The sequence below is a fragment of the Hemicordylus capensis genome, chromosome 2 (genome assembly GCF_027244095.1).
Source record: "Hemicordylus capensis ecotype Gifberg chromosome 2, rHemCap1.1.pri, whole genome shotgun sequence".
NCBI lineage: Eukaryota > Metazoa > Chordata > Lepidosauria > Squamata > Cordylidae > Hemicordylus > Hemicordylus capensis.
This window is the reverse complement of record NC_069658.1, coordinates 1,867,567-1,888,548: the sequence shown is the minus strand read 5'-3', so window position 1 is coordinate 1,888,548 and position 20,982 is coordinate 1,867,567. Positions and strand designations below refer to the sequence as shown.

The following is a 20,982-nucleotide window of genomic DNA, read 5'->3' as shown; positions in this document are numbered from 1 at the left end:
GCACAGAGGCCTTTTGCTACTGTTGAGCAGATAATCCAGAAAGCGCCCTTGTGGGTTTCCTGGGGGTGTCAGGCTGGTTGCTGCTGGAAGCAGGAAACTGATGGGCTAGATCAGGGATCCTCACCGTTGGGCCCCCAGATGTTATTGGACTCCCATAATCCTCAACCAAAGGCCAGTGGGGCTTGGGATTATGGGAGCTGAAGTCCACTAACATCTGGGGGCCCAACGGTGAGGATCCCTGGGCTAGATTGAGGGCTCCTCACCCTGGACCCCCAGATATCCCGCCCCTCAAGTGCACTACTGCTCGGGGTGGCTCACAAGAATAAAATGGATACAAGACACCATAAAAGTAACAAAATTAACCAAATGGATCAAACAAGTTAAAAGCCAGGTTAAAACCACACTCAGACATACCTACAGCTCCCATCACCCTCAGCCACACTGGCCAAAAGACTTGGACTAGATGGGCCCATCATGCCGCCAGATACAGCCGGGCTCTCGTATGCTCTCAAGGGGAAATTGCAGGGAGGGGGGATGGAGACACCTCACTCGCCCTCTTTGCTCGTGAGACGGCCTCCAACCCTCCTGGGATCCTGATGGCACGGCTGCTGACACCGTGGCTGGGTGAGGGGAGCTCAGCTGCTTTCAGATGCATTTGAGCTGTTCCAGCCTACGCAGGGAAAACCTGGCTCTAGGCTTCCAAAGCTGAAGTCTGTCTCCTGAGGAGAGAAGAGGCCGGCCGAAGGGAAGGGAAGGGGGACCTCTTTGGAGAGGCCTCGAAGAGCGAGCCCCTCCGGGCTGTGGTGGCCGGCCCGCGATCCTTGGGGCTGTCTTGGCTGGTCCCACTTTGCACTGAGATGAAAACTCCTCTTGCTCAACCCAAGGGAAGGCGTGGGGCTGGGCGGTCCTCCGGTGACAAGCGCTGCAGGGGACTGACAGGATGGCTCTGGGGCTTGATGTAGGCTTGCAATTACTGGAGGCCGTTCAGCCTCCTGTGTTGCATAAGGCAGCCCAAGCGAGGAGAAAGGAGAGGCTGAACAAAATCTCCCGTCCTCCCAACACTGCAGCTCCAGGGTCATCCGGTCGGCCTGCTGGGCAGGAGATTCAGACCCAGCCCGAGGAAGCCCTGCTTCACGCAGCAGGCTGTGAACTGGCAGAACTCCTCGCTGCTGTTTCGACGTGGCGATGGCTTTGGACTGAGATGGCTTTGAAAGAGGGCTCACTAAGTGGAACCTCCGTGTTCAGAGGCAGTCATATGCTTCCAGAGTTTCGGAATCAGCTTTCTGGGTGGATTAAGGCGTCCTGAGAGACTTGCCAGTGTGTGAAAGGAAGACTTGGACTGTTCTCGGGGCAAATTCCAGGGCTCTCATTTGTCAGGAAGTACATTTCCGCGAGGCCTGTGGGGGTCGTGGGGGGACTGCTGCAGCATTCGCTGACGGACCAGTTCAGTCTGGGACGGCCAGCCCGAGGCACTTCAGCTGCTTCTGGACTACAACTCCCATCATCCGCAGCTGCCCTGTAATGTAAACAACAGCTGCAGAGCCTCAGGTTGGCTACCCCAGAGTTCGGAGAGGAGAAACATGTTAAGCAGTTGAAAAGATGCCCTCATGAATCAGTCAGCAGGTGGGGTGTGTGTGTGTGTGTGTGTGTGTGTGTGTGCATTTGTAATACAACTACTTGTAAAAACCAAAGGTGACATGCTCCACTTTGAGAACACCCCCCTCCCCACAATTGAAAGAGAATGGGGATCATGCTTGCCCACTGTCTAAGAGCGCACAGGCTTCTTTCTGTTGTTTTTGCTCAGATGTAAAGATATGTCGATTTAATCTATGGATCAGAAAAGAGTCAGCTCACAGGATTCCTCGCAGGCAGCCCAATCCGGTGCCTGGGGGGCGGTCTCTGGGTGGGAGGGTGGGTGGATGAAACCCTTGCACAGACGTGATCCATCTCCTGAGACAGTCCCAGATCCTCAGGGCCGTAAGAGGCCACTGATGACGTCCTGCCCTTTTGCCTCCCCGTCTAAACGTCTGTGTGGAAGAAGCTGGGTCGCAGCAGCAGGATGTGGTGCCAGGATCCTGAGGCGGGAGGAGGCAGGCAGGACATGCCACTTACAAATAAAGACATGCATACATCAACCATATCCTGCATAAAAGGCAACGTCCTTCGAGTTGGTAAAAAGCAAGCCGCACCCAAGCTCTGCCTTCTGCAGCCTGTTGGCTTGGACTTCACCCTGCACGGCAGGAAGCACATACAGTGGTCCCTCTACTTACGAAATTAATCCGTTCCGAATGCACATTTGTAAGTCGAAAAGTTCGTAAGTCGAAAAGCGGTTTCCCATAGGAATGCATTGGGAACGGATTAATGCGTTCCGGAGCCTAGAAAAAAGACCCAGACCCCCAGTAAGGCTTGCAAACTGCACAGGAACATTTCTTTTCAAGAATAAACAGGCAGTAAACAGGCAGGCAAGTCAAGGAAACCGCATGTAAAATTCGTAAGTCGAGGAAACCCCATCTAAAAATTTGTAAGTCGAAAAAACCGCATCTAAAACCGGATCTAAAACTGCCGTTTGTAACTCGAAAAATACTTATGTTGAGTAGTTCGTAAGTCGAGGGACCACTGTAGTCGGGAGCAGCCACCAAAGGCAGCCCCCACTGGCCACCTGGAATGGTGCACTCCGCTAGAGCCCTCCTTCCTTCTGCTGCATGTGGAGGCCAAGCTGCTAGGTGGGGAGGGATGGGGGGGGACAGGTGCCTAAGCCAGGACTGGCCCTGCCCTGGAGCCCCCCCCCCGCATCTCTTTGTTCTCCAAGGGGGGGGACAAGGGGCTTGTTGGGGCTTGTCCGTCTGCACTCGAGAGGAGAGGGGTTTCCAGACCCCCAGTGCCTTGCCCAGGGTTCCCCCAGTGGTGCTAATTCGAGGATCTCTCCGTTGTGAACACTGCTCACTGGCGTGGGAAGAGGGGGAGAGCTGCGTCTAAAGCACACGGGTGTGCCAGCCGGCGCTGATCTGGCCTGCTAAGAGCGGCTGTGGGGGCCAGGCAAAAGGGGCCCCTGGGGATTGCCGCCTGGAGAGAGTCCTGGGGCTTCCCTGCCAGAGAGCCTGGGTCCCTCCTGCGGGAGGCGGTGGCAGTTCAGCCCGGCCCAGCTGACCGCACAGGAATCCAAGCAGGCGGGAGTGCGGCAGGCGGAGCCTTGAACCTTCTCCTCTCTTTCTCTTTCCCAACAGCCCCTCCCAAGGAGCCCGTGCTGATGTGCCGGTCCAATAACTACCCCAACGGGTTCTACTGCAGCTGGCACCTCCCCAGCCCAACCCACATCCCGGACACCTTTAACATCACTGTGACGTAAGTGGGGCTGGCCAGCCGGCCAGGAGGTGGGGGCGGCCCCAGGCGGGGGCCCACAGGAGCCTTGTTGGAGGCTTCCCCCAAACAAGGGACGTTTCGGTGGCTCGCTCATGCAGGCCAGAATCACGGCTCCAGGTGGGTGCCCGGAGGCAAAGGAGCGCAGGATTCGGTGCCTCCGGGCATCTTGCGGAAGAAGAAGGACCGTTGGCAGGTGCCGATTCTGTCTCCTGCTCTGGGGATAAGCCAGCTGCTGCTTCCAAAGTTAACTCGAAGCAGAATGGAAGCAGAGCTTCTCCCAAGCCCAGAGCTGTGTTTTCCAGCCATGCCCATCCCCATGGCCAAGGCCCGTCTAGAATATTTCTCACAAGTAAGCCCTCCTCAGCCAAAGTCCTCATGCAGTGTTCAGATTCTGTTTGGACGCTGGTTTGTTTTTAATTGTTTGGGTTTTTGCTGATTTCCCCGTTGCATTGCATTGTATTCTTATTCTGCAAGTGACTGGCTGGCATACTGTGCAGGAGCAGGCCTCGTCATTATGTATAAAAAGTTGCATAAACTCTGCATTATGTGCAATTTGCGCAAACTGTTACACAAGAGTAAACCCCTTATGTCCAGTGGGCCTGTCCTTGTGTAAAGCAATTTGTGCAAATGCAGCATTAGTAGGCTAACGTATCCTTCTTAAAACCTACCTTTTTTGCCAGTCTTTTGCCCATTATTTGTTTTTTAAAAGCATTGCTATTGTTATTGTTCATCGCCCAGAGATTTTGGAGGAGGCAGAATTCAAGAAATTTTTGATAAATTTCTGTTTGCATTTAGGAAGACCCTGAAGACATACCTGTTTTCCCAGGCTTTCAACTGAGACCCAATTTTTTAAAAATTTAATGTGTTATTAATGTGTTTTTATCTATTATGATTCTATCTTTTTATGAATTTTAAATGTGTTGTATTTTATGTTTTTAATTCTGTACACCGCCTAGAGATTTTTACACTATGCGGTATATAAATTCTAAATAAATAAATAAGCAAGCTAGCGCAGTATGTCAGCCAGTTACCTTGTTTTTAAAGGTGGGAGATAGATATAGATACACACACACATATGAAGTCTCTTGTACAACCGTTTCCTCCAGCTTCTGCCCTAGTATTGTTTCCTATGGCTGTTTCACTACAAAAGGAAAGGAAACAATGAAAGGAAATGAGCAATTAAAATTCACCCACCGACCCATGCACAGGGAACAGCAGCAGGGAACAAGAAGTCTAGATACTTCAGGGAAGGAGGAAGCTGCTAAGGGAAGGCACAGTAGCCCCAAGAACCCACAGCAGCAGCACTTTGCCTGCCTGCGCTGGAAACAGCCACCCGTCGGGTCTGGGGGGAAATGAGGTGGGACAGCAGAAGGGAACCCTGGAATAGAATGGGCTGGCCCTAGCCTTGCCTGGGTTCCCTGTAAAGAGTGAGCGGGGAAAGGAGGGCCGTGGCAGACGCCGCCTCCGCTTGGTATCCAAACGATGAGTGTGGAGCCGAGAGAGGAAACGGAAAGGGAAGTCAGAGCTCCCTCCGCTACTGAGGAACACACACACAAACCCAGAAATATTCTGGAAGCAGCCTCGGTCTTGTTACGTTGACTTTTGGCTGTCCAGCTATAGACAGGAAAAGCAGATCGAGTACGAGACCAGTGAAAAATGCCCCGCTAAAGCGATGACGAAGGCCACACTGGACAGAAGGACCAGTCGCTTGACTATACATTCGGTAGAGGAAGGAGGTGCTGGACCCCTCTGAGAGCTTCCGCCAGACTTCTCAACGCTGCCTGGGACCCTTGGCAACACACAGGGTCCCGTTCTGGCAGCAGCATCTCTCTGGAATGTCGAGCGGGGTCTTTCCCAGCCCTCCTTGGAGACGCTGCCAGGGACTGAGCCCGCCACTACCTGCATGCAAGGCAGATGGGCTCGGCCAGTGGGGGCTGTGCTGGGGTGGGGTTGGGCGGCAGCGGTGGGTGCCTTTAAAAAAGTGGTCACGGGCAGTGCTGCCGCCAGCACTTGCAAGCTGCCGTGAGCAGTGGAGCCCTGCCTGGCATCCCGCATGGCAACTGGTGTGGCTCTGGCGCTCACCTGGCCTCTGTGCATGTGCGGAGTCTGGGGTGTTGCTGACCACAGAGGCCAGGGCACTTTCCAGACTGGACACTCGGACACAGTTTCAATACGTGTCCGTTAAGTGTGCTTCCCAAACTGTGTGTGTTTTGACATCGTTGTCCCTGCTCTGTCAGCAAGGCGCCCTTCACATTTCCAATGCCTTCTTTCGGATTTTATTGCCACATTGCATGTGCCGTGCAAATAAATAGCTGTATTTTCCCGTTGTGGCGTTTTCTCAAGACTGCTCCCCCTGCTGGTGGCTTTGCACAACTGCATTTATCCACTGTTTCAATGCTCTCTGCCCAACACCGAAACATTTTACCTCTTGCTGTTGAGCGGGCAGTCTGGAAAGCGGCCGGGTGAATTCCGGAGCCACAGCAGTTGCCGTGCGGGGTGCCAGGCAGGGCTCCACTGCTCATGGCGGCTCGCAGGCGCTGGTGGTAGTGCTGCCAGTGATCAGTTCTTAAAGGTCCCTCTCTCCCCACCCCACACATGCTGCCCTCACTGGCCACCACTGGGCTCTGCCCACTGCACTGTGCCTCCACGGCTTTGGCCCCCCTCAGAATCCACCCAGGTCCGTATCTTTCGCTTTGCATCAAGCTCTGTGGCCCTCAAGAAGAGCCCTGTTGGCTCAGACCACAGAGCCGCCAGCCCGGCCAGCCCAGTCCTCTGCTCCCTGCAGTCGCCAGCCTGGGGGGAAATCCGCGTGCAGGGCAGGAAAGTGACTCTGCCTCTCTCCAGACAGCTGGGGGGGGGGACACGCTAGCTGTAAGCACATCTCAGAACTTTGGGCTCCTTGCAGCCCCCCACGCTTTCCCCAGCTGATGACTCCTTTCCCGCTTCTGGTTTTTCTAGACACGACTCCAAGGAAATAGTCTGCGAGAAGGATGCCTCTCCCAAGAACAGGTGTTACATCCGGTACCTTCACCTCTTCTCCACCAAGAAGTACAAGGTGACTTTGACCGTCACAAACGCCTTGGGCAGCAGCGCCACCAGCATCTCCTTTGACGAATTCGCGATAGGTAAATACGGTGGCAGGTGCCCGCTTCTCGGCGAGAGGTGCACCTTTTTGGTTCTCAACCGCTCCGTTCTTCTGGCTGGGTCTCAGAAGTAGGGGCTGGGCCTGAGATGGGGCCATAACTCAGTGGCAGAGCATCTGCTTGGCATGCAGGAGGTCCCAGGTCCTCTCCCTGGCAGCATCTCCAGTGACAGCTGGGAAAGACGCCTCCCTGAAACCAGGGAGATCTGCTGCCAGTCAGTGTTGTAGATACTGCTGAGCTGGATGGACCAAGGGTCTCACTCTCTAGCGGGTGGCTTCCTGTGTTCCTGGGGTGGCCCAAGATGGTCTTGGATATACGGGGATGTGGCGGGGGTGGAATCAGGAACTCTGGAGCTTCAGTGGCAAGAACTGCACATCATATCTTCCCAGATAACACTGAGTGAACATAGGAAGCTGCTGTCTCCTGAGTCAGACTCATGGTCCTTCTGTCTTAGTATTGTCTCTACACTGACTGGCCGCAACTCTCCAGGACTTCAGGAATAACCACATGCCTGTGAAAGAAATATCTCAAAGTTTGTTATTTCTGGGGAGGAACCAATGAAAAGAAAGGAAACTGGACCTTCTCGACTTCTGTGGGACTTCCCTGGCCATAGATCTACGCTCAGTGACAGCGGCATACTGTAACGGAACCACTTCTCTGCCGTCCTCTGTGCACACTGTAGATAATCCAGCAAAGGCTCGATCTGTACGCTCCGGCTGCAGGTTTGAGCCCACTTATTAGGGAGTAATAAATCTGCACCAAGTTAAGCAGGACTTGCTTCCAGGCAGACCTGCAAAGGGTTGGGCTGCATTGCCCTAGTGAAATCAGGGAGGCAGAACGTATACTGCATTTTCCATCCGTGGGGGCAGCTTCTTGTCCTGGATGCCACGCTTTCTGCATCTGCAAAATGTGAGGCAGTCTGCACTGGGCTTGCTCCCCCACCAGCTCCCTCTTCCTCCCTCTTCCCCCTCCTCCCTCTGCCCTTTTTATGGGTGGAAAACTGAGTCTAGGAGGAAGCGGCTTCCATAAGGCCACGTAATGTGTCCACAGCAGAAACGTGTCTGCCTCCTGGTGCCCAAGCGGAGCCTCGTAGGAGAGGACCGCCCTGGCCTTCCTCCCGGGGTTCCTGCAGTCTAGCTCACACCACGTGGGGCTCCCTCCTGGTCTGGCTGTTGTGTCACTTCTGGGCTGGGAGTGAACTGGGCCTGTCCTAGCATTTCCTTGCTGGACCAGCCAGCCCTAAGCGTGGGGGGAGATCCTCCAAACCGCTGGGATGAGCCAGCCTCTCCCAGCAAGACTCCCTGCTTTGGATATCTGGTAGAAACTTCCCTTTCTCACCGCCAGACTGAGGAGCGGCCATTGAGTGGCCAATGAGGGGTGCATTCTCTTGCCATCCTGTGATGCAGCTGCACGCCAACAGTGATGAGCTACCAGGTGCGAGGAATCGCGCCACATTTCCGCTTTAAATGATGGCCGGGCGCTGGGTTGCTTCTGCCCCTGCCTCAAGATGAGACGTGGAGGTGGTCGGGGTGGGCTGCTTGCCAGCATTGCAGGAGGGCGCTCAATGTGCTCCAGAGCCAAGTGCCACTTGTTCCTTGCTCTGAGGAGACCTAGGGCGATGAAGAGAGACTTCCCAGACCAGCTGTGCAAACAATCAAAAATGAAAGTGGGGGTGGGGTCAGATTGGAAAGGAGGAAACTAAAGTCCAGTTAAAAAGACACACTCCTCAGGTTCCTCTGCAGCATAGCATTTTATGCAGCATGAAGGTGCCTCTCTGCAGTGCCATGTGCAAAGGTAATACAGACTCTCTGCAAACAGGGCCCTCTCCCTTTCCTTTTGGCGCACCGGTGATAGCCAATGACAGCTGCTGTATCTGCTGCAACTTTAAGAAGAGCTGTGTGGACAGAGTCCAGCAGCTATAAAATCTCCCAGTGTTTTGTCCAATGGACACTCTTGTCTCTCAAAGCCAACCTCTGGGGTTTCTGAGATGCAGCGCAGGCGGAAACCTTGCCCCGTGCTTGCTGCTACTGCTTAAGCTATGGTGGCAACGCTGTGTCCTTCTGCTTCGTAAAGTGCAACCTGGAGGCTCCCTGCTCAGCCTTCTGGCAAAGAAGCGGAGACTACAGGCAGGCACCCAGTCTTCAGAGAGCTGAGGAACCGCTGCTCATGGTGTGAACGTTTGACTCACTCGGAAGGTTGTGCAGGTTTCTCTGTGGTTTCAAAAACCTGCAACGCTTGTTTGAGAAGCCACGGTAGTGGCACGTGCCACCTAGGAAGCCAAGCCACTCTTCAGCTCTGCCCTCAGCTTGCGTTCTTGAGATGTTTCCTGCTTGAAAGCCCTCTCTCGGCACGGTCTAGAGCAGTGGTTCTTCATGTGGGCTCCTCCAGAGGTTGCTGAACTACAACTCCCAGCGTCCCCAGCCACAGTTTATTGTGGCCCCAGTTTTGCAGTAGCACAGAAAACCTGCAAAATATGGTGCGGGGCACCAACTTCCTGAGTACTTCAGCTTTCATTTTTTAAAAAATAGCAAGTTTCTAGCCAGGGGCGGAGCCACCACTGAGCAGGAGGTTCAAAGAACCCGGGCCGCCACGCTCAGGGGCCACGCCTTGTGCCCCAGCCACGCCCCATGCATCTGACGTCAGGCCCAGGGGGCGTATCCACGGCTGTGTGCCCCGTTTGCAAGTAAATTTCTGCCATTGCCAAATTTGCAGCCAGGAGCACCTCTCCCTGCTTGCAAAAGCAGAGAGGTGCATTCCCGGCCAGGCTGGGAACCCAGTGCTGGTTGAAGCCTTTAAGAAATGGAGCCATGTGGGGTGTGGCCGGGGTGGCAGCAGCTGCTGGCTTCCTTGCTCCGCCACTGTTTCGAGCCCTTACAGATACACATACGTAAGGACAGCCCAACTGGATCAGGCCCAAGGATGCCCCTCTAGTCCAGCATCCTGTTTCACACAGGGGCCCACCAGATGCCCCAATGGGAAGCCCACAGGCAAGAAGTGGAGGCATGCTCACTCTCTCTCTCTCTCGCTCTCTCTCTCTCCCCGCCCCCAAGACTGTGACTCCCCTGCAGCTGGTATTCAATACATGCTTGGGAATATATGGGCAATGCCTGCTGAATTCTCAAAAGAGGGAAGGGAAGCTCAACGGGGTCTTCAGTGGGGAGGGGTGTGGGGAGTTTGCAGTGCCCTGCAAATCACATGTTGCCTCCCTAACCTATCAAAAGCAGAAGAAATTATGCAATTTAGTATAAAGTGGCAGGCTAGATTTTGCAAAATATGAAAGTAGTAGTAGTAAATTTATTACGGTCCTTAGACCAGCTTAACATTTAAAATAATACAATTATAATTTACAAAATATTCAGATTGCTAATACAAGCTCTACGAAGTTTGGATGCAACAAAACAGAAATTGGCCACGTTTATAGAAGTAACAAGTTTAAAATTTGACAATAAAACATCCAAGTAAAATTGATCAGTATGACCAGGATAGTTCTTTAAGAGAGGAGCAATAAACTTACTACGAGCATCCCTATAAAATTGACAGTACAGAATAACATGAAGAACTGACTGTATATCCCCTGAGCCACAACAAAATATGAAAGAAATATGCAAACTGGAGTGCAACTTTGTTTGGCACAGCATTTCACTCACACACATACCCAGGGAGGGAAGGCGCCCTGGCTTGAAGCTCATAATCCTGGCTATTGGCTGGGGATTATGGGAGTTGCAGTCCAAAAACAGCTGGGGGGCCAAAGTCGAGCAGGCCTGGTCTAGTTTATCCCAGTCCATCTGCAAAATTGCTGAAGTCTTGGGTGGTGTCTTGCTTTGCTATCGGCACTTTGGCCAGCTCGTCTCCCACTTAGCCTCTGTTCTGGTCAGGTTCACCCGCACTGAGGTTTCCCAAAGAATGTTTAATGGCATTTGAGTTCCCCGAGAAAGCTTGCTTGCCATTGCTCCATGTGCATCATGTCCAGAGTCACTGAAAGAAGGGGAGGCCGCCCTTCCTCCAAGACGATCCTCAGAGCAGCCCTTTGAGGTTAGCTACACTGAGTGAGGCTGACCAGCCTGCTTACCAAATCTGCTCACAGGCCTCCTCCCTAGGCTGAGGGTGGGAGGACCGCTCTCTCGCTCTGGCTTTTGAGTCATGTCGTTTTCTTCACACACCTCTGAGCACTCCTGGCAAGCCCGTCTTGGACAGCCATGCGGGAAGAGAACGCCCACTCCTTCAGGAAACCTTGCAAAAATGGGCAGACCCAAGACAAGCTGAGCCGAGGCACAGGCTGGGGCCTCCCGAACGCTGGGGCCGTGTGCCGGAATCTGCTGGGGGGAGTCAGCTTGCAGTGAGCATGAAGTGGCCCAGTGACTTGGCCAGCCTCTCCAGATGGCCCAGCGGCACCTTTGTGAGGACTGCTTTGTGGGCTGGGGTGGCATGGCTGGACCAGGGCGGCGGCAGCAGCAGCAGCAGCAGAGAGGCACATTGCAGAATCCTGAGTTGCTTTTCAACAGCTCTAATGGGTAACACAGCCTTGACAGATGGTGTTTGCATTCGCAATGTGAAGGAGAAGAAAACAACAAATGCAACGAGGAAGAGAGAGAGAGAGAGAGAGAAAGCACGCGTGCACTTCATCCCTAGCTTTTATAATAGGAGCCTTGGGCAAATTATGGAACACAAACGCATGGCATTAAAAATGTAGCATCCTGACAGCGCTAATTATTCTGCATATCAAAAGGCGTTCAGGGCAGGCGCAGCTCCTGATTCGCCACGTGATGAGAGCCCAAATGTGCCAAGAGAGAGAACTGGGGGCGGTTGGGACAGGGTTGCCCTCCGTTCAGCAGGATGGTGGTTCTCTCCAGAGCTGAGGCCGCTTGACCTCAGAAGGAAGGGGTCTTGAGCAGGCTGCTGAGAGGGCAAGGGTGCAAAAGGGGCGGCTGCAGAAGACGGGCCTTCATCGGGCTCACAAGCACACCTGAGTTACCAGGAGTGGACCGGGGGCCAGAAAGAGGGGGAGAAAGGCTCAACCGGAAGCTTTTTCACAAGGGGCTCTTGGAGCCCTTTAACTCACATCTCCTCCGGAATGGAGCAGGGGGTGCATCTACATATCAGCCAGATTTACCCCGAAGTCCCTGCGAGTTATCGGGGAGCACTCCAGACATGATTCGGGTTTTTCACTGCATGTTAGAGTGCAGCCCGATTTATGTCCAGGGTGAAAAAATTTGTGTTGGTTTTTTGGGACAACTTCAATTTCACAGTAAATCTTCCCTGTAAACTTGCAGTAAAGCCTGCCATGTGTAAAAGTCCCAGGTGTGCTGCTCCAGTGGGAAGGACCCTGGCCAAGAGCCAGTTGTGAGAAGAGCGAGATACGAGGAGTACTAAAAATAAAGACTTTGGTGGAATGTAATAAACATAGGTAATACTGGTATGAACTGGTATGAACAATGAAAGCTATAGCAATGCCCCAATGCATAGAAACTAAGGACATGTGATAAGATGAGAATACAATCAGAATTGGAGAAAACACAATAAGGAAGGGAATGTGTGGTGTTGAAACCATGTTTCAATGCTCTTCCTCAGTCTCTATTAAGGTTTCTCCTAAGCTTGTAACAAATCTTCAAAAACTCCAAACTCCAGTCTCACGAAAATTGTGTAAATTTCTCACTTGGAAGATCTAGAGAAACAATTTAACAACAAATGAATACACAATAGAGGGCTTACACAAACTCTTACAACCAACAAAGCTCTCATTACATAATTGGAACATCCAAATAAATGCATTGAAATACTTAAATCAGAAATGCATTAAGAACATAAGAACAGCCCTGCTGGATCAGGCCCAAGGCCCATCTAGTCCAGCATCCCGTTTCGCACAGTGGCCACCAGATGCTGCTGGAAGCCACAGGCAGGAGTTGAAGGCATGCCCTCTCTCCTGCTGTTAGTCCCCCACAACTGGTACCCAGAGGCACCCTGCCCCCAAGGCTGGAGGTGGCCTACAGCCCTCCGACTAGTAGCTGTCAATAGACCTCTCCTTCATGAAGTTATCCAAACCCCTCTTAAAGCCATCTAGGTTGCTGGCTGTCACCACATCTTGTGGCAGAGCATTCCACAAGTTGATTATGCGTTGTGTGAAAAAGTACTTCCGTTTGCTGGTTCTAGATTTCCTGGCAGTCAATTTCATGGGATGACCCCTGGTTCTAGTGTTATGGGAGAGGGAGAAGAATTTCTCTCTATCCACTTTCTCTACACCATGCATGATTTTATAGACCTCTATCAGGTCTCCCCACAGTCGTCTTTTTTCTAAGCTAAAAAGCCCCAGGTGTTGTAGTCTTGCCTCATAAGAAAGGTGCTCTAGGCCCCTGATCGTCTTGGTTGCCCTCTTCGGCACTTTTTCCAGTTCAACAATGTCCTTTTTAAGATGTGGTGACCAGAATTGTACGCAGTACTCCAAGTGTGGTCGCACCATAGTTTTGTAAAAGGGCATTATAATATCAACAGTTTTATTTTCAGTCCCCTTCCTAACAACCCCTAGCATGGAATTGGCCTTTTTCACAGCTGCCGCACATTGAGTCAACACTTTCAACATGCTGTCCACCACAACCCCAGGCTCCCTCTCCTGGTCCGTCACCGACAGCTCAGATCCCATCAGCATATACTTGAAGTTGGGGTTCTTCGTCCCAATGTGCATCACTTTACACTTGCCAACATTGAACCGCATTTGCCACTTTGTTGCCCACTCACCCAGTTTGGAGAGATCCTTTGGGAGCTCTTCACAATCAGTTATGGATTTCACTACATTAATTTGCCAGTTGCAGCAGCTCTCAGCCAGGTGACCAGAAGGTCCACAAGGCATCACCCCAAGTGCTAAACCAGGAACGGCTAAGTAGGGTCTCTTTGGTGGGCCCCCTTCATCCTGCCCCCTCAGGCAGGCCCAGAGCTCAATGGCAGATCACCTGCTTTGCCAGCAGAAGGCCCCAAATTCCGATCCCGGCAGCATCTTCAGGGGGCTGGTCTGAGAAAGGCTTTTCTTGGCTTGAGACTTGGATGGCTCCATGCTGGGCTGCACAGTGCATCAGGCAGCATTCTGTGTCTGCTGTCTCTCCACCTCTTGTTTCATCTCTAAAGCTGACGTGCTGCTTATGAACACCCCCAATAACCACAGCAAATAATTATAGTCTGCTTTTCAATGTAGTTCCCAAAGCAGTTTACACAGAGAAATAATAAATCAAGAAATAAAGTGACTCCCTGTCATCAAAGGGCTCACCCTGCTTCGAAAAGGTTTGGGGAGGGAGGGAGTAGAATATTGTTTCAGTCCCTGCACTCCCTCTGCCGCCACCACATCTCCGTGCTAGTAGCACACATGCTCTGCATCCTGAAGATCCCAGGGTCGGCACCTCCCGTGAACAGGGTCTCTGCTGGCCAGGGATGGAGGAGGCCTCTCTCCACCCAAGATCCCTCCTGGGAGGGGGCACTGTTGCCAGGCTGAGTAGGGGCAGGACAGGGCTGGAGGGCCCAGGAGTCTGACTTGGTATGAGGCCGCAGCTCCATGTCTTGAATGAGATGGCCAAGCATTAGCAAACACTCAGCAAAGATCCTGAGGGAGCCATTCTGGCGCTTGTGGAGAATGCCAGGGGATGTTTAAAGGACCTCAGGATCTGGGCATTTGGGACCCCTTGAAAGTCGGCAGTCTGGGAAGAGCACCCGGTCCACCGTGGCTTGCCTCCAAAAAAGAAATGATGCCCCTCCTCACTTTCCCTCTGCCTGGGGCTCCAGGGACGTCTCTTGAAGTGCTCCCATTCATACTTGGCTGGAGATCTTCCTACGTCACGCCCAGGAAGGGGCGTATCCCAGAAAAGGACTGTTCCTCCATGGGATCTACATCTGTCCATGGACAGGGAGCCTATAAATAGCAACCCTTTCCCAGGGGAAAAAAATTACTTCTCTGTTGCTCTTAGCATTCATAGCAGCAAAACCCGACACTTTTTCCTTGTTCAATGGTTGCTCCAGTTTCTCAGCTTGCAGCATTGCACTTCTGTTTGTCTCATATCGTCCCACTCCACACCAGGCTTTGTGCGTATCTGATGCATCCCAGCTTCCTTCTGGGATTGTGGATTTAGGATTTTAGTCTTCATTTTATGAAAATAGTGCTGGATGTGTCCAGTTACAGTTGTGCATGCCAGATATGTTGACACAGCAGCATGGATTCTTCTCCACTGTGTGAGTGGGCCTGTGGAATAGTGGGAAACCAGAAGAATTCCTTCCTTCCCCTCAACAGCAGGAATAACAAGCGGTGCCAGGTGAATTTATGCAGAATGTATGCAGAGTTTGATAATGAAAGAGGAGAGGCAGAGCAGCAGCCTTGATTATGGCATTTCAGCACGGAATGAGGACATTTCTCCCCAATGATTGCTGCAACCTTAAGTTAATGAGGTACAAAGTTTCTCGTGAAGAAAGAAGGAGAGGGGGCACTAATCCAGGAAAATCAGATGAGTGGACCTTCTGAATGAGGCCTGACCTGGTATTTGTTCCTCATACCCATTTTTTCAGTGATTGACCAGAGATGAAAATGAGCTGGTGCAGACACAGAGGAATCCTGGCTGATGTGGATCATCTGGCCACACTTCCACACACAGCTGAAGCAGGAATTCTCTGTTAAGTGGGTGGTGTTTTTTTTTAAGGCTTCCAGCTACCCTTTGTAATAGTGCCAAGAGATGTGGCCCCCTTCAGAAGGTCACATGCCGGCCACCACCCTGGGCCATCTGGTTCTGCTCTCCAGAGTAGGGGCCAGTCTTTGCCATCTCAGATGGGCTTCAGTCCACCTAGACTTTCCTGGCACCAGAGATGAATGTTCTTCATTTGGCCAAGGAAACAGCATAAAGAGCCACGGAAGTGGCCTTTCGCTTGATGAGCTCCCTGACTTGCCCTCTCTGTCTTCACCCCAACCAGCCTTAGAACACACTTTCCCCTTTCCCTTCTTTCCCAACCTTGTTTCTATCTATGCCTCCTCCTTGGGAGCTCACAGCAGCATCTGTGGGGTGTCTGAGCAGTCTCCCATCAAGGCCCAGTTCTGCTTGGCTTCAGGGCTGGAGTTGCACATAAGAACAGCCCTGCTGGGTCAGGCACAACTTGGCCCATCTAGTCCAGGATCCTGTTTCACACAGTGGCCCACCAGATGCCTCTGGGGAGCCCAGAGGCAAGAGCGGAGGGCGTCCTGCCTCCGAGTCTGGAGGTGGCCTATAGCCCTCAGGCTAGTAGCCATCGATAGACTTGTCCTCCATGAATTTAGATAGATAGATAGATAGATAGATAGATAGATAGATAGATAGATAGATAGGCATAAAATAAATAAATGAAATGGCATCAAATGAAGACAGTGGCGTCTCCTTCTCTTCTTCGCTTTGTCTCTGCAACAAGCCCATTATTCTGCTCCATTTTGCAGTCTGAGTCAAAAGGATGTGCATGGTCATCACCTGCAAGCAGATGCAAACTGCCTGCCAGCTTTCCCCCCACTCCATGCCAAGAAGACTCACCACGTTGCACCGGAAGCGCCACCGAGTCACCGCGTCGATACTGCATTGGGGCAGGAGCACCTCCAGGCCATCAGGCTCCCGATAACTGCCATGTCCCAAACCCAGGGTGGCTAGCATCCTTCCCGGTTCGGATGAGGGGCAATTCTGGAGCTTAATGGCTGAGCTTGTGAAGGGGCTTGTGGTCCAAGAGGACAGCCTCTCCTACCTAAAGCTCCCTTTTGATGCTCAGAGGTTGGAATTCAGCACCATACAGGGGGCATGGCGGAGACATCTAGAAGGGCTCCTGGTATCTCAGGGTCACTCCGTGAAGCTGATCAGCAGTAGGTTCAGGACCGACAAAGGAAAGCCATCCATGCAGGACATCATTGTTATGGAATCTGTTGTCAGGATGGGACCTAGCAATGGCCAGTGAGAGCTAGCTCATTTGAAAAGGGGATCCAGCCCATTCATGGAGGAGGAAGAGCAGGAGGTCCCTCAGTGGTCATTGGCCATGGAGCGCAGTGCTCTGAGCTTTGACTCAGGACTGTCCTGGTTCGATCTCCGTCTGCCATGAACTCACGAGGAGGCCTCAGGCAAGCCTCTCCCTCCCAGCCTCAGTTCTCCCAATGCAGGATGGGGATCATCAGACTGACTTGCCTTGTGGGACCGTTGCAAGGATAACATCTAGAGAAAGCATCTGAGGGTGCTTTTCACACGCCAGAAGTGCTATGCACAAGCTTACTGCTGTTCTTCAGAGGCGGTTGCTGGGAGGCAGCTGATCATGCCTTCTGGCCCAGAACACCTGGCCGGCTGGTGCTGGAAGCTAGAAGCAGGACGCTGGGCTGGGTGGACCCTTGGCCTGATCCAGCCAGGCTCATCCCTGTGATCCTGCATGCTGTCCTTCCAGCCTCCTAAGCCATCTATGAAGCTCTCCTTTCCCCCACATCTGCTTCTCCCTCCCCCTCCCCTAATTCTCTTTGTGCTATCAGAATGCTTCCCCCTCGTTCACTGAATGGGGTTTTGCTAAGCTAGAACTGGATTGACACCAAGGGAGGAGAAGTTGGCTGGCGGCCCCCTTTGCGAAACACCTGCAGAGCAAGCGGCTGGAAAAAGTGAGCACATGCAAGCCCTTCCCGCCACACCATCTCCTGCGGCGCTGACCCAGGACCTTTTATCCCAGGGCCCTCTGCAGCCTCTGACACTAAGCTGGAAGTGGGAATCATCTGGGTCCATTCAGCTCCACAGCCTCTTCCTTCTTCTGGAAGCCAAAAGCTGCAAAGTCCACAGAGCCAGAGATGGATTTATGGTTTTCCTAATGCACTCGGGCTCCAAGACCCATTTAGTGCAAGCCAATGTGCCCCCCCCGCCCCGTCCGCACCAAAGGCCTGGCCCTGGAGCGAGATGAGGGGCTGCACGGCCATCTGGAATCCACACAGCCTCCCCCACCCCCACCCCGCACCTCACACACACACACACACACACTGCACAGCCGCTGAAGAAAAGCGGCAGCCATTGGAAGGAGCCTAGGAAGCTGCCCTGTACTGAGCCAGACCCTTGGTCCACCTAGCTCGGCAATGCCTACTCTAACTGGCAGCGACTCTCCAAGGTTGCAGGCAGGAGCCTCTCCCAGGCCTACCTGGAAACCTGGGGTCATGGAAGCCTGCAGCTGCTCTTCCCCTGAGCTCCGGACCCCTCCCCTCAAGGGGAATATCTTCCGGCACTCACAGGGAGTCACCCCTCCAAATGCAACGCGGGCAGACCCTGCTTAGCAAAGGGGACAGTTTGTGCTTGCTCCCACAAGACCAGCTCTCCTCCCCTGAGGAAATTAGCCCTGGGGCAAATGACACCCACCCTTTGATCCTGGCTGGACTGGCACCAAATGCAGGTGACTCGGCACTTGAGTTCCCCTTTCGGACCCTCCCACGTTCGCACCTAGAGACGAGTGAATCAACGCCATAAAAGTCCCCAGTGGCCATGAGACCGATCATGAGAATCAGCCCTCAGTCTCGATGCTAGCGTGCACTTGGTGAGGCCTCTGTGCACTGATTTCCCTGTCACTGTATCTGGTGGGATCTCTGGGAGCGGAGCGGAAGCCAAAGTCCGGGGCAGTGAGCTGAGGTCTGTGTGCCTTGCCCAGAGCGCCTCCCTTCCTCCTGCGGCCTCTCCTGTGCACAGGCAGAAGGCACCAGGGAGCTCTGGCAGCAGGAGGAGGGGGCAAGCCCCAGCGTAACCAGAGGTGCTGAGCTCCCAGGGGCAGGGGGCGGCAGCAGCCAGTGGCTGGGGGGAGCCAAGGAGCCCGGCCTCTTGTTGTCTCCAGGGAGGGTGCCGAGAAGAACTGCTGCTCGGTCCCAGCATCCAGGGAGCAGCTGCCCCTTGCAATCCTTTCCCATCTAGCTGCCGGGAGCGGCTCATCCTAACCAGCCAGGATGGGGGTGCCCAAGGAGGCCCAGCAGCTGCCTCCCCTCCCCAGAGCTCCATTGGCTCCTCTCTCTCCCCACCTGCCCCGCCCCGGGGTTGACGAGAGCTCTGCCTGACCAATGGCCAGCCTGCGGAGGCCGGACTGCTCTCATTAGCAGCACTGGGGCGGGATGTGGGAGAGAGGAGCAGCCGGAGCTGCCGGGAGCCAGAGGCAGCTGTGCCTTGGAACACAGGCCAGGCAGCCGGGGGTGGGAGGTGCCTCAAGGGGCCTGAAGAAGCTCAAGTCAGCCCTCCGGCTGCTAAGAAGATCCCTACGACGCCTCCTCCAAATATTTATATGCCGCTCTTCAACCAAAGTTCTCAAAGACACCATCCACAGCCACGGGAGGAATGCTGTGCTGGGGACGGAGAGGGCCAGTTGCTCTCCCCCTGCTCAGTAAAGAGAATCACCCCTTTAAAAGGGGGGCCTCTTTGCTCAGTTAGCATAAATACACAAATAAATACATAAAGTAGACAAGGCCTTTCATGGGGGGGAGGACGTTTGTCAGAGTGGAGGGATGATGCTTGGGCACTGGGTGTTGGTTAAAAGCATGAGCTGCAAGCCCCAAATCCCCAGGTTGCATGTCAAGAACTAGGTTGCCTTAGGCAAGCTTCTCCCTTGGCCCATGCTGTGACTTGCAAGCCTGGGTGAGGGTGATCTTTGCAAACATGCACTTGGGATTCTGCAGGGAGAACAGCTGCTGGGGTGGGCGGGGGAGCTATTGGGAACATAGGGAGCTGCCTTCTGCTGAGTCAGACCCTTGGCCCATCTAGCTCAGTATCATCTACACAGACTGGCAGTGGCTCTGTCTCCAAGGGTGCAGGTAGGAGTCTCTCTCAGCCCTATCTTGGAGAAGCTACCAGGGAGGGAACCTGGGACCTTCTACATGCAAGCAGGCAGCTGCTCTTCCCAGGGTGGCCCCATCCCCTAAGGAGAATATCTTACGGTGCTCACACATGTAGTCTCCCATCCAAATGCAAACCAGGGTGGACCCTGCTTAGCAAAGGGGGCCATTCATGCTTTGCTACCACAAGACCAGCTCTCCGCCGGCCCTATTGCAGTGAGAAACAGAGCACCCTTTCCCTCATCCACCGTGTCTGTGCTGAACAGCTCACACCCTCCCCGTTCTTCTTTTCTGGTCACTGGGATTTCCGTATATGCCGTTCTGGGTGACACATGTTGTTTGGCTCTGAGATCAGGCATGTGATGTATTCTGAAAACCCGACAAGAAGCTCTAGAGATGCTCAGTGTTACTGTCTTCTTGCTATCAGCCACTGTCAGCTTTATCCCCTCTCTTTCCGGGCTCTCTTCTCACACACCTTTTCCATCCAAAATCTCCAAGTCTGTCCCGCCTCTCTGCCCCTTCCCTGCACATACTAGGCCTGGGATTTGCCCTCCGCTGGGATTGGTCTCCAGGGTTGGGGCCACCTGCCCCAGTGGCCACAGAAGCTGCAAAGGCAAGTCACGGAGGGAAAGGAGGCGTGATCAGCCAGGCAGTCGAGGCATCTGTCTCAACTGGGGAGCCTTGAGAACTCCATTAATCCTGAGATGACTTCCACCATAATGGGTCTGTAGGCTGGATGGGGACTTCAAAGCACGGAGCCATTCTCTCTTTGGGGTATTGTGTTCTCCACAAGGACAAAAGGAAACCCACTTCTGTTGGTTCTACATGAATTGCTCTTTGACACTTTCCCACAGTGGGTGCTGGGAATGGAGCTGAACAAAGGTGGTATGTGGGTGCCCTGGGGCCGGGGGGGGGAGCTTGATGTGAGCAAGGGAATAAGCTGGGGGGGGGGGGGGGAAGAGACCGGCTTTTGCAGGAGCGTCTCCTGTTTCATTCTTTTAAGAGGAGCTGAATGTCCCAGTCCTGGCATGACAGTGTCTTTTGCAGACACAGCTCTTCTCCAGAGAGAGGAGGAGAGGAGGCCAGGCCAGCCTCTCCTCCTGCTGCTCATCAGGCCAGCTTGGGGGAGAACATCCAAAGTTGACTGGCCCTGGAGTTGGATTTAGGGTCTGGCCGCTGCTCTCTGTGGAGCTCTCTCCCTCTGAGCAGCCGCCTTTGCCTGCCAGGGCACTTTCCAGACAATACGCTGTTCAGCGGTCAAATGCTTTGGCTCGGCAGGATCGTTTTGGAAACGTAAACAGCCTGCGCAGCCCTCCTACAACGGGAAAATACAGCTGTTTCTGTGCAGCTCACATGCAACATTGTAGGACTAAAACGCAAGGATAAAATCCGAAAGAAGGTGTCGGAAATGTGATCGGCACCTTGCTGACAGTGCAGGGAGTGTCAGGTCGAAACTCAGGCAGTATGGAAGCACACTTAGTGGACAGTAGTGACACTGCTGTAGCCTGGAATCTGGAATGTGACCAGCCCCTCTCCTGTGCAAAGCCCCTGTTTCCCAGGTGCTTGTCAGAGACCCTTCTTCATCAGGCCTGCACAGCTTGTGGCCCACCAGCTGTGCCCTCACAGGTGCTTGGAGCAATGTGTACCTTTTTGGTCACTGTATCTTAAGAAGGACTGGGG

General features: G+C 53.4%; 1 protein-coding gene across 8 annotated transcripts in view; it reads left to right on the top strand.

Moving 5' to 3' along the window:
* Positions 1–20,982, top strand: part of CNTFR (ciliary neurotrophic factor receptor) — a 448,395-nt gene that overhangs the window by 386,221 nt on the left and 41,192 nt on the right. For all 8 annotated transcript variants that reach the window (XM_053301733.1, XM_053301734.1, XM_053301732.1 and 5 more), the window contains 2 exons: positions 3,225–3,342; positions 6,319–6,485. In XM_053301733.1, coding sequence (XP_053157708.1) covers positions 3,225–3,342; positions 6,319–6,485 — 285 coding nt within the window. The remainder of the gene's footprint in view (positions 1–3,224; positions 3,343–6,318; positions 6,486–20,982) is intronic.